The sequence below is a fragment of the Sinohyriopsis cumingii genome, chromosome 2, assembly GCF_028554795.1.
Source record: "Sinohyriopsis cumingii isolate HCF-2022 chromosome 2, ASM2855479v2, whole genome shotgun sequence".
Taxonomy (NCBI): domain Eukaryota; kingdom Metazoa; phylum Mollusca; class Bivalvia; order Unionida; family Unionidae; genus Sinohyriopsis; species Sinohyriopsis cumingii.
This window is the reverse complement of record NC_142962.1, coordinates 105,001,620-105,015,517: the sequence shown is the minus strand read 5'-3', so window position 1 is coordinate 105,015,517 and position 13,898 is coordinate 105,001,620. Positions and strand designations below refer to the sequence as shown.

Genomic DNA, 13,898 nt, shown 5'->3' with positions numbered 1-13,898 from the left:
ATGGATCAGTCTTAAAATTGTAATGAATGTAGCTATGATTTGTTGCTGAAAATTGTATGGAAGACTTCCTGCTGTGCTTGGAAATATGTGTTCCTCCATCAGATATGTTACCAGCTCACACTGCATTAGGTCGTCCATCTTTTCTTTTGAATGGTACAGCAAGTCCAAATGTTGTTTAATATGGTGTATACAACAATTTTGTAAAAATCCAGTGCATTTTTTTGATATTTTGACATCATCATACTGTTCGTTTTTGTCATAGTTGTCTTCAAGTGTTAGCTTATATTTTCGCTGGTGGAATTTCCAGGTACTGTGTTTGGGCACTTTCCATTTACATCTCACTTTTAAAATGCATTTGTCATTTATTTAAAATTTTATATATATTTGTTGCATGTTTGTTTGTTCTCTTCTTCATTATCAAGATGACAACAAAATACACTAGATGCAAGTGATTAGAAAACATTTAGGATGCCCACAAAACATGCCTTCTTTGTACCATGTACTCTTCAACACACGTGTAAAATGTGTGCCATGTCATCTGAGAATAAAATGTCCCATGTTCTCAAGAAACAGCTAAATAAAACACAAAAAGAAAGTATCAATTTCATCAGATCAGCTGCAGAGTTTACACCCCATGTCTGAATTTCTGACATGGCTCATGGAGGATATCAAGATCCCCCTTCTACCTACATGCCATGATGATACAGAAAAGAGCACCAGATTATAACGCAGTCACAGAATATGAGGCAGTTCAGACCATGAGTTGAAATCATGCATGATCTCTCAGATTAATCAGGATTTATAATCAGGAATATCTGCAACTGAACAGGAAGAATTTGTTTCCAGTCCCACTTGGGCTAGGCCTCGAACTCCACCCATAAGGCATGAGAATCCTAGGTCAGATATCACCCTGCCAATGGGGCATGAGGGTGTAGAGTCAAACTTGTCTCCACCCATAAGGCATGAATGTTCAGAAACATTCCATACTCAGTCTTTGCGTGAGAATGTTCTTGCTGGACATGAAGGGATACTGTTTGTCTTGTTAGGACAGACATATAGATTGACCAGCCTAGTTGCAATTTGACTTATGCAAATGGATTGCCAGCCATATGGTCCATCATCATGGCATTTATTATCTGCTGTTCTGACTGTCCAACCATATGTGATATATGGTGGCCAGGAGTGGGTTATCGTGAACATGTGATATAGGGTGGCCAGGAGTGGGTTATCTTGAACATGTGATATAGGGTAGCCAGGAGTGGGTTATCTTGGACATGTGATATAGGGTGGCCAGGAGTGGGTTATCTTGGACATGTGATATAGGGTGACCAGGAGTGGGTCATCTTGGACAGGTTAGCTTGCCAACCTGCCATGTGTACCAACAGCTGTGGTATCTTATATAATGAAGAGTGTTGTTATGACAGAATACCATAGTATCCTACCTAATTCAATCAGCTAGTGGTAAATTGAATTGCATTTAATAACAACATTCATTCAAATGAGGAAAGTAGGTTATTGTATTATTTTTCCTTTTGATTGATGCACTTTCCTTTCAATGGCATATTCACATTACAAAGCAAATTTAGGAAACTTCTATTGGCTTCAGTTAAATAAAGATTTGCTTGCAAAACTTTGTTTACATAGCTTAATACCAAGTACATCAAACAGAATTTTTTGATACTTCGTCAGACCTTGCAGTATTTTAGCAGTGAGTGATCATACAGATGAACTTCTGTATTGATGGTCGGCACCTCCTATAATTGTTGTCCACATTGACTTACCTATGAATGATTGATTGACTAATTGATTGATTGGTTGATTAGCCCTTTCAATGTATGCTCCACATTAACTATTAACCTGAAAATACTTGACTTTGTAACATGAAACATAACATACCTTGTAGTTAACTTACTTGACATACCTTAATAATAATCAAATTGTATTGCAGATTTTTGGATCTGAGAACAGCTGATTATGCCCATGAGTTTAAGTGTACTCTGACTTCTGCAGGTAAGGAAGGACAGAAATTTGTTTGATGCTTAGTCTGTCAATATAATTTCATTACTCTAATACCTTCATTGTTTCAAATGTCAAAGACACTAATTTGTCAGGTAACGTGTCTACTTTGTAATGAATCCCAATAAACTGTTTTTGTTAGGGTCATTGAATGAAAACAATAATTGTAGAAATAGATGAATAATGATGAATGTTCATATTATTATATCATGCTTCTAACAAAGAAAACACTCCATTGCCTGATCCCAGAGACATTCTTGTGGCGCAACAGAATTTTAAGAGGATGCAGATCCTAAAGTCTTAAAAACTATCTAACCAAATTTTTGTTCTGATTTATATTTCACATTCTCTTTCTAATGAAACTTGTACAAATTATTTTCATTTAGGTCTCAGAATGATAAAAAATATCAAAATAAACTTCCTAACTTTCATATGAAACTTCCAGGAGTAGTTTTCTTTTCTGTTAATGAGTTTAAGAATTCTTTCAAGTTTAAGAAACCTTCTAATTCTACTGAAAGAATAAAAAAAATTAGGACCTAAATTTAATTCATGATGACTGCTTTAATATTTGGGACAGATGTCTTCATAATTGTTAAATTAAAAATACAAGTCTCAAATTTTACTCTTTAGTGACAGCCCTGTATCCAGTAGAAAAGTCATCAGATAAAAAATTAATAACTGTTTCAAAAATATTAAACAATGTCAGATTGCCAAGGAATGTTTCACAAGTAAGGTGAACAAAAGTATTATTACACTGTTTTAAGCCATAGTACTATTAATTATGGATTTTTTTATTATCCATGTACATCAACCAAAAGACAGAGCATATATTATGACATTCAGCTATCAGTTGCTGTTATTTTTCTCCACATAATAACGTGAGTTTTGCACCATCTACCTTTGCCAGGATTTGTCTATGGATTGCACTTGGGGTTAAAAGTTCAAAGGTCATGGTCACTATGAATAAAAGCAGAAAAACAGTTTTTCAGTCATATTGCTACAATGTTTGCAATATGGCAGTTTATAGTGATGTCTAGCACTGGGGCATCATACCGCAGACATGTAGCATGATGTCCCACCCAGTCACATTATTCTGACACCAGGCCGACCAGTCCTAACACTAACCTCTTAATGCTGAGCGCCAAACGAGGCAGATGTTAGTACCATTTTTGTAAGTCTTTGGTATGACTCGGTCGGGAATCAAACCCACGACCTCCCACATGTGAGGCAGACGCTCTAACCACTAGGCCACCGAAACGGTGTCCCTTGTTTTTTTAATCATTGCCATGCTTTTTGGAATTAAATATTTTGCCGCTTAGCTGTCTTACTATGTGAGCTTTAATGTAAGTGTGATATTTGGCAAACCCTTGTGTACTATTAAGGTAGGCATTAATTTGTTTAAATACAGTTGGGAATGGGTTTGCTAGATGCATACAGAAACATATTAAGGTGTGACAGTATTCATACAAAAGAAGTTACAGAAGATAGTACATATCACTATTGTGTTCCAGGTCCAATTCGATGTGTGACTGTAAGTCCCAATGGATCCTGGGTGGCTGTTGGGTTTTCTACAGGGGTTATCTCCATTTTGGACCTCCAGACTGGGATACTGATAAGTACCTGGAAGGGCCATGATGGAGAAATAGTGCAGGTTGGTACATTAGGTGTAAGGTATGCATTAAAAAAGGTAACTTGTGTAACATACATTGCTGAACAATGTGAACACACTCTAGGAACTTTGCATGACTGTTGAATCTCTATTCTTCTTTTTCTCTGTGGGTGGTATGTTTTAAAATGAAAACTCTTGGAGCACATACATGATTTTCTTGTCATTATATTGACTGTTTGTGGAGTCATTGTTTATGGAATATGTTTTTAGTTTTAAAAGGAGGTCAGAAAACAAATTAGGTACATGTAAAATATAACAAAGTTCTGCCTTTTGAAGAAGCTTCAAACCAGGTTTGTAATATGTTTTTACCATATTGCAAAGCAATTCATGCTCATGGATTGTTAATGCATGTCCGTCAATCCATTTCCATCAGTCCATATTTCTGGCATCAACACTTGGTTATGGGTTTTTACATTTAGGTAAATTTTTTCTTAAATATTATAATTGCATGTAGAGTAAAAAATTGTGGCATGTAAATGTTCCTTGTGGAGTACTACAGCTTTCAGTAAAACATGGTCCCTGTCACATATTGTATCAGTGAAACATGGTCACCGTCACATATTGTATCAGTGATTTGTGCCTGCCTTTGCATTAAACTCGGTTGTTCTAAGTTATGATTTGGGTTTGTAGACACCACAGGGATCAGTGTTGTAATACTCAGCTTGCCCAGTTTACTCCAACTGGAAAATTGAAATTTGAGGTTGCCCCAAACTATGACAGTAAACTATCAAGTAAAAATATTTTGTAAAATAAAAAATAGGTTCTTAAGAAAATCTCATGTATTTTACAAATAAAGAATTTGTCATATACCAAGAACTTATGGGATGATGTGTTGTCCATTGTCCATCATCTGTCCATCCATTAGCACAAGTTTGTTGTTGCTGCTCCTCCTAAATTTCTTGGAGGATTGCCTTTAAGCTTTGCACATGTTCATCCCATGGGCTTGCTGGTCCTAAATGTAAATGGTGTTGCTCAGACAACTTTTTGGCCATCACGTTGGCAATTTGGAATTTTTTTTAATTGTTACTCTGTCGAATGGATGGTCATATCAACATGAGGTTTTCACTAAAAGACTTTTTATGATCATCATAAGATCAAGGTGATGATCTTGTCATCATCATCATTATTGTCTTCATTTTACTTTCATTCTGCTTCAGTGTTGGCACTTTTGGATGCACAAAGTTAACAACCACAAAAATTCCAAGAATACACTCTTTAAAATTTAATAAACTCTACAGCTGAAAATTGGAACGTTTGTTGTTCCATCTGCTGACCTTTCATATCTGTCGGCATTGATAGCCTGATGCTATGGTTGTTTTTTTACCCTTCCAAAATCCATTATGTCATTCCTTATTACAATGTCAACTCTTCCAGGTGGTCATTATCATTCCTTATCATTACAACATCAACCCTTTTAAATTGTCATTACATCATTCCTTATCATTACAACATCAACCCTTCTAAATTGTCATTACATCATTCCTTATCATTACAACATCAACCCTTTTAAATGGTCATTACATCATTCCTTATCATTACAACATCAACCCTTCTAAATTGTCATTACATCATTCCTTATCATTACAACATCAACCCTTCTAAATTGTCATTACATCATTCCTTATCATTACAACATCAACCCTTCTAAATTGTCATTACATCATTCCTTATCATTACAACATCAACCCTTCTAAATGGTCATTACATCATTCCTTATCATTACAACATCAACCCTTCTAAATTGTCATTACATCATTCCTTATCATTACAACATCAACCCTTCTAAATTGTCATTACATCATTCCTTATCATTACAACATCAACCCTTCTAAATTGTCATTACATCATTCCTTATCATTACAACATCAACCCTTCTAAATGGTCATTACATCATTCCTTATCATTACAACATCAACCCTTCTAAATTGTCATTACATCATTCCTTATCATTACAACATCAACCCTTCTAAATTGTCATTACATCATTCCATATCATTACAACATCAACCCTTCTAAATTGTCATTACATCATTCCATATCATTACAACATCAACCCTTCTAAATTGTCATTACATCAGTCCTTATCATTACAACATCAACTCTTCTAAATGGTCATTACATCATTCCTTATCATTACAACAGCAACCCTTCTAAATTGAAATTACATCATTCCTTATCATTACAACAGCAACCCTTCTAAATTGTCATTACATCATTCCATATCATTACAACATCAACCCTTCTAAATTGTCATTACATCATTCCATATCATTACAACAGCAACCCTTCTAAATTGTCATTACATCATTCCATATCATTACAACATCAACCCTTCTAAATTGTCATTACATCATTCCATAGCATTACAACAGCAACCCATCTAAATTGTCATTACATCATTCCATAGCATTACAACAGCAACCCTTCTAAATTGTCATTACATCATTCCATAGCATTACAACAGCAACCCATCTAAATTGTCATTACATCATTCCATAGCATTACAACAGCAACCCTTCTAAATTGTCATTACATCATTCCATAGCATTACAACAGCAACCCATCTAAATTGTCATTACATCATTCCATAGCATTACAACAGCAACCCATCTAAATTGTCATTACATCATTCCATAGCATTACAACAGCAACCCTTCTAAATTGTCATTACATCAGTCCTTATCATTACAACATCAACCCTTCTAAATTGTCATTACATCAGTCCTTATCATTACAACAGCAACCCTTCTAAATTGTCATTACATCATTCCATAGCATTACAACAGCAACCCTTCTAAATTGTCATTACATCATTCCATAGCATTACAACAGCAACCCTTCTAAATTGTCATTACATCATTCCATAGCATTACAACATCAACCCTTCTAAATTGTCATTACATCAGTCCTTATCATTACAACAGCAACCCTTCTAAATTGTCATTACATCATTCCATATCATTACAACAGCAACCCTTCTAAATTGTCATTACATCATTCCATAGCATTACAACAGCAACCCATCTAAATTGTCATTACATCATTCCATAGCATTACAACAGCAACCCTTCTAAATTGTCATTACATCATTCCATAGCATTACAACAGCAACCCATCTAAATTGTCATTACATCATTCCATAGCATTACAACAGCAACCCATCTAAATTGTCATTACATCATTCCATAGCATTACAACAGCAACCCTTCTAAATTGTCATTACATCAGTCCTTATCATTACAACATCAACCCTTCTAAATTGTCATTACATCAGTCCTTATCATTACAACAGCAACCCTTCTAAATTGTCATTACATCATTCCATAGCATTACAACAGCAACCCTTCTAAATTGTCATTACATCATTCCATAGCATTACAACAGCAACCCTTCTAAATTGTCATTACATCATTCCATAGCATTACAACATCAACCCTTCTAAATTGTCATTACATCAGTCCTTATCATTACAACAGCAACCCTTCTAAATTGTCATTACATCATTCCATATCATTACAACAGCAACCCTTCTAAATTGTCATTACATCATTCCATAGCATTACAACAGCAACCCTTCTAAATTGTCATTACATCATTCCATAGCATTACAACATCAACCCTTCTAAATTGTCATTACATCATTCCATAGCATTACAACATCAACCCTTCTAAATTGTCATTACATCATTCCATAGCATTACAACAGCAACCGTTCTAAATTGTCATTACATCATTCCATAGCATTACAACAGCAACCCATCTAAATTGTCATTACATCATTCCATAGCATTACAACAGCAACCCATCTAAATTGTCATTACATCATTCCATAGCATTACAACAGCAACCCTTCTAAATTGTCATTACATCATTCCATAGCATTACAACAGCAACCCTTCTAAATTGTCATTACATCATTCCATAGCATTACAACAGCAACCCATCTAAATTGTCATTACATCATTCCATAGCATTACAACAGCAACCCTTCTAAATTGTCATTACATCATTCCATAGCATTACAACAGCAACCCATCTAAATTGTCATTACATCATTCCATAGCATTACAACAGCAACCCATCTAAATTGTCATTACATCATTCCATAGCATTACAACAGCAACCCATCTAAATTGTCATTACATCATTCCATAGCATTACAACAGCAACCCATCTAAATTGTCATTACATCATTCCATAGCATTACAACAGCAACCCTTCTAAATTGTCATTACATCATTCCATAGCATTACAACAGCAACCCTTCTAAATTGTCATTACATCATTCCATAGCATTACAACAGCAACCCATCTAAATTGTCATTACATCATTCCATAGCATTACAACAGCAACCCTTCTAAATTGTCATTACATCATTCCATAGCATTACAACAGCAACCCTTTTAAATTGTCATTACATCATTCCATAGCATTACAACAGCAACCCTTTTAAATTGTCATTACATCATTCCATAGCATTACAACAGCAACCCTTCTAAATTGTCATTACATCATTCCATAGCATTACAACAGCAACCCTTCTAAATTGTCATTACATCATTCCATAGCATTGCAACAGCAACCCTTCTAAATTGTCATTACATCATTCCATAGCATTGCAACAGCAACCCTTCTAAATTGTCATTACATCATTCCATAGCATTGCAACAGCAACCCTTCTAAATTGTCATTACATCATTCCATAGCATTACAACAGCAACCCTTCTAAATTGCCATTACATCATTCCATAGCATTACAACAGCAACCCTTCTAAATTGTCATTACATCATTCCATAGCATTACAACAGCAACCCTTCTAAATTGTCATTACATCATTCCATAGCATTACAACAGCAACCCTTCTAAATTGTCATTACATCATTCCATAGCATTACAACAGCAACCCTTCTAAATTGTCATTACATCATTCCATAGCATTACAACAGCAACCCTTCTAAATTGTCATTACATCATTCCATAGCATTACAACAGCAACCCTTCTAAATTGTCATTACATCATTCCATAGCATTACAACAGCAACCCTTCTAAATTGTCATTACATCATTCCATAGCATTACAACAGCAACCCTTCTAAATTGTCATTACATCATTCCATAGCATTACAACAGCAACCCTTCTAAATTGTCATTACATCATTCCATAGCATTACAACAGCAACCCTTCTAAATTGTCATTACATCATTCCATAGCATTACAACAGCAACCCTTCTAAATTGTCATTACATCATTCCATAGCATTACAACAGCAACCCTTCTAAATTGTCATTACATCATTCCATAGCATTACAACAGCAACCCTTCTAAATTGTCATTACATCATTCCATAGCATTACAACAGCAACCCTTCTAAATTGTCATTACATCATTCCATAGCATTACAACAGCAACCGTTCTAAATTGTCATTACATCATTCCATAGCATTACAACAGCAACCCTTCTAAATTGTCATTACATCATTCCATAGCATTACAACAGCAACCCTTCTAAATTGTCATTACATCATTCCATAGCATTACAACAGCAACCCTTCTAAATTGTCATTACATCATTCCATAGCATTACAACAGCAACCGTTCTAAATTGTCATTACATCATTCCATAGCATTACAACAGCAACCCTTCTAAATTGTCATTACATCATTTCATAGCATTACAACAGCAACCCTTCTAAATTGTCATTACATTATTCCATAGCATTACAACAGCAACCCTTCTAAATTGTCATTACATCATTCCATAGCATTACAACAGCAACCCATCTAAATTGTCATTACATCATTCCATAGCATTACAACAGCAACCCATCCAGTTGGTCATCATAATATTGGTCATCATAACATTCAAAATCATTACATCAGTTTAATATATTAAAGACACTACCATATATACTTACTTATAAGTCGGATCCAACTGCCGACTTCATTGACTGACCCAGATCTGCCATCGCATCAAGCACCAGCAAATCTAGGTCTATGCAGTTTGTTAGGATTAATCAGTTGAACAAACATAGATTCTGATCTGCTGGTGCATTTTGTGATGGTAGATCAGGGTCAGTGTTGTTTGCAGTTGGACTATATTTATAGGCAAGTATCTTGGACATTATTTCCTCTGTAAAATGGTTATCATAAAGGTTAACTGTACAAATCTTGCCCGTGTTCTTTTAATTCATTAAAACCCTAATTATATGATCATTTAGAGTCTTCTTGAACAGGGGTGAACATTAACTCATATTAAAATAAAATAAAATTTGCAACAGATTCATTAAAAAAATTGTGTCAAATTAGAGGCTTTAAATCCATTGCACCCAAACAATTGCATAATGATATACATATGAGAGAGAGAGAGAGAGTTGAACCAAAACAGTAATTCTTCTTCCAAATTACTTGTTCAAAATATCATTATTTGCAATATAAAGATTCCAGTTTTCTTTATTTTGATGCCATTGGTGAATAACTGTCAAAGTATAGTGATATTATTTATTTTTAATTTTGTTTTCATGGTATTTATTTTTAATTTTGTTTTCACGAATAATCAAGTACTAATTACAAATAAAATAGCTATCATGATGTTTGTAATGATGATGATTATTATTATTATTATTATTATTATTATTATTATTAATTAGTAGCAATAGTACCAAAAGTTGTATTTAATACAGACTTTACCTATTACTGTTACTGTAATAATTTTTAGAATGACATTAAGAACAACATCAACAACAAAATTACTACAACTACTACCACCACTATCTACAGTTTTAGTCAGACATAATATTAGTTGGATATTTATAGACTTTATTGTTTGGGGTGTCTTTTTATGGTGATGAGAAATTATTTTATGAACAGATGGCATTACATAACTGTTCCAATGCATAACTGTTAGGTGTCACAACAGTACTGTTGCATTGCATTGCACTGCATTTTGTTACTGTTAGGTGACATTGTATTGTGTTACTGTTAGGTGACATTGCATTGAGTTATGTTACTGTTAGGTGACATTGCATTGTGTTACTGTTAGGTGACATTGCATTGAGTTATGTTACTGTTAGGTGACATTGCATTGTGTTACTGTTAGGTGACATTGCATTGTGTTACTGTTAGGTGACATTGCATTGTGTTACTGTTAGGTGACACTGCTTTGTGTTACTGTTAGGTGACATTGCAATGTGTTACTCTTAGGTGACACTGTATTGTGTTACTGTTAGGTGACATTGCATTGTGTTACTGTAAGGTGACATTGCATTGTGTTACTGTTAGGTGACATTGCATTGTGTTACTGTTTGGCTGCATAACAATATCATTTCATTGTGTTACTCTTAGGCAACAATGCATAGTGTTACTGTTACATGGTATTGCATTACCATTGTGGGTGTAACATTGAATGTACTTAGGACTTTAATGCATTATAAGAGAGAATTACATCCATCAGTCAGAAGTAGGTCACTGTGACCTATATAATTTAGCTCCACTGGCCTGAATTAAGCTGAATGTTTAGTGCAGTGTCATGGTACATAGATGCATCAAACAGTTTATTCCGAAATAAAACTTGCAATCAAGTCATGCCACCCTTGTTGGTTTTCATGTACCTTTGTGTTTGATTTGCTGATTGACCCACAGCCTGGTTGCTACTAATGCTTTTGCTCGACACTTGTTATTTTGAGAGTCTTGATAGTCAAATATGCTCATGAATGATTGCGACTACATTAGTAGAATATGGTTCTTTCTTGAATAAACTGTTATAAGACCAAAAAAATGTACCACTGAAAACATTTGAAATATGTTTCATGCACTGTGGATCATTTGAATTATAGTAATAATGCATTAAAACCAAAAGCAGTCAGTCTGTACTCTTTGGAAAAGAAAACTGATGTTTTGTGCAATTTGAATGTAAGGTTTTCAGAAGAAACTTTGTTTATATAAAAAAAAAGTGAAGCATGGAGGAATGATACTAATACTGAAGAATATGGGACATTTTCATGTACAGTTCATAATTGTGTCTGTTATTATTTTCATGTACAGTTCATAATTGTGTATATTATTATTTTCATGGAAAGCTCATAATTGTGTATATTAATATTTTCATGTTTATTTCATCTAATTATCAATGCATTTTTAATTGTTAAATTTATCATATTTCTTGCTGCCACTAATCAGTCATAGAAATTGTAGGATGGTAGTGAATAGTTTAGTCAGTACTTTAGTGATTCTTATACTAATTTTGATTTTCAGATGAAAACCTACAACAAAAATATGTTTGTGTCAACTTCCTTTGACATGACTATGAAGCTATGGAATGTTGATGGAGAAGAAATTTGTCAATTTAAAGGTGACATTCTGACCATTTTTTTTGTGTGTTAAGCTTAATAGATCCATTTACAATGATGAATACTCCTTTAACCATTATTTTGTTACCTTTTCCATTCTGCATTTGTATACTTACAACACATTTAAGTCTTTGAAAGTATTTTCATAACTCAGTGAATATTTGTGCACTTTATCACCAAACAGAACCATTAATGGTGGTGAAGTGGTTTTACAAATCATTCATTGCTATGATACAGTTAAATTCTTTTAAACTTGAGATGAATATTATTGTTTGAGGTGGAGTTGTACAAAATCAAAATATTCTGAACACTTTAGTGTCTCCGAAATGATTACTGGTGCATATAAGTAGACAGAACCTCTTAGTCTTGAAGTCTTTGAGCACAGAGCAGTCTACAGATATCAGTCTGGAAGAGTAAATGGCAAAACCTATGCCTTCTTGCAGTTTTCATCAAGCTAGTAAGATTTGGTTGTCTCCCTTGAGAAATCAATGACATCATCAAGATTATGACTTCAGAATTGGAATATTTTGAAACTTGATGCAAAGCTACACGTAGAGAAAAAATGATATTGCAAAATTCATTCTAATATAAATTTTACATTTGTTTTAGGTCAGAATTGGTTTATTCTATTTTGATTATTATAATTAAATTTACTGTAGCAAATGTAGTCAAGATTCAATGCCATCTAGTGCCCCCAAATATGGGTTGTTTCGAGTTTGACTTGCCATTAATTTCAAAAATAATTTTGTTATCAAAAAGAAAAATGCACATTTTTTTATAATATTTGGTCTCGCTGTTAATTAAATTCATGGAAAATGCTAAAATTTACAAACTCGTTTTATTCCTGAAATGACTCCGCTATGTTTCTGTCTCACAAATCTTCTGCACTTGCAATCTTATGGTTATTCTAATACTGCAAAGTCATCTATTTTCATGAGTATCAAATGACATTGGTTTTTTGTGGGGGAAATATGACATTTTTATTGGTTCTTTAATTCATGAATGATGCCTGTTGTTTGCATAGAATGACTATTGTTAGTTCATTATTTAAATTTCTGCTTTATAGCAACCCAGAAATCCACAAAATTTGGTACTCCACCAAATATAAGATAAAAAAATTCACATCAACTATAATATTTTAACTTTGTCATCATTATGAGGTTCAAAGTGTCTTTAATTTAGGATCATTGCAAATATTTTTTGATATCAAGGAAAATACATATCAATAGGTAATTTTTTATTTACTGTTAAATTAATGCCATCTAAATGGCAGAAATTTGCAGAATACAGTTTCATACATGAAATATTCCACTGTGTTCCAATCTCATTCAGGTTGTGCATGCTTAGAGATATTGCAGGGGCCCCAAGTGGCTGAGTGGTCTAAAGCGCTCACCATTCCGGATCACAGCCATCTCACCTCTGTCTGCATGGGTTCAAGTCCAAGGCTCGGCTAGCGTGGGTACATAGGAAAGCCTGCCAGTAGCTTCTCGTGGGTCGGTGGTTCTTCCCTGGGTTTTCCAGGGTTCTTCCTCCACCAGTTATACTGGCCACTATGTATAGCCTATCTTTTGCTGAAAAGTGGCGTTAAACCCTAGAACAACAACAACAACAAGAGATATTGCAAACTTAAAGCTATCCAAATAACTATCATTTATCATTAGTCTCAAGCAGAGTTACAAAATGTCTGAATTTGAACTTAGACTTCAATAATCATACCAATATATTTTTGATAACTGACAGCAAGAAATTAAATAATAAATAAAATTGTCCACACTTCCTCAGGATTTTATTATTGTTAGCATCAATAAAATGTAATACCGAAGCATTTGATTAATGGGATTGGTGTTGGGATTAGCACCAAAGCA

General features: G+C 34.0%; 1 protein-coding gene across 1 annotated transcript in view; it reads left to right on the top strand.

The window, feature by feature from the left end:
• The window catches only part of LOC149805541 (WD repeat-containing protein 81-like), a 108,424-nt gene that overhangs the window by 77,400 nt on the left and 17,126 nt on the right, over positions 1-13,898 (top strand). The window contains exons 22-24 of the mRNA XM_089950147.1: positions 1,949-2,010; positions 3,528-3,667; positions 11,939-12,035. Of these exons, the coding sequence (XP_089806273.1) occupies positions 1,949-2,010; positions 3,528-3,667; positions 11,939-12,035 (299 nt within the window). The remainder of the gene's footprint in view (positions 1-1,948; positions 2,011-3,527; positions 3,668-11,938; positions 12,036-13,898) is intronic.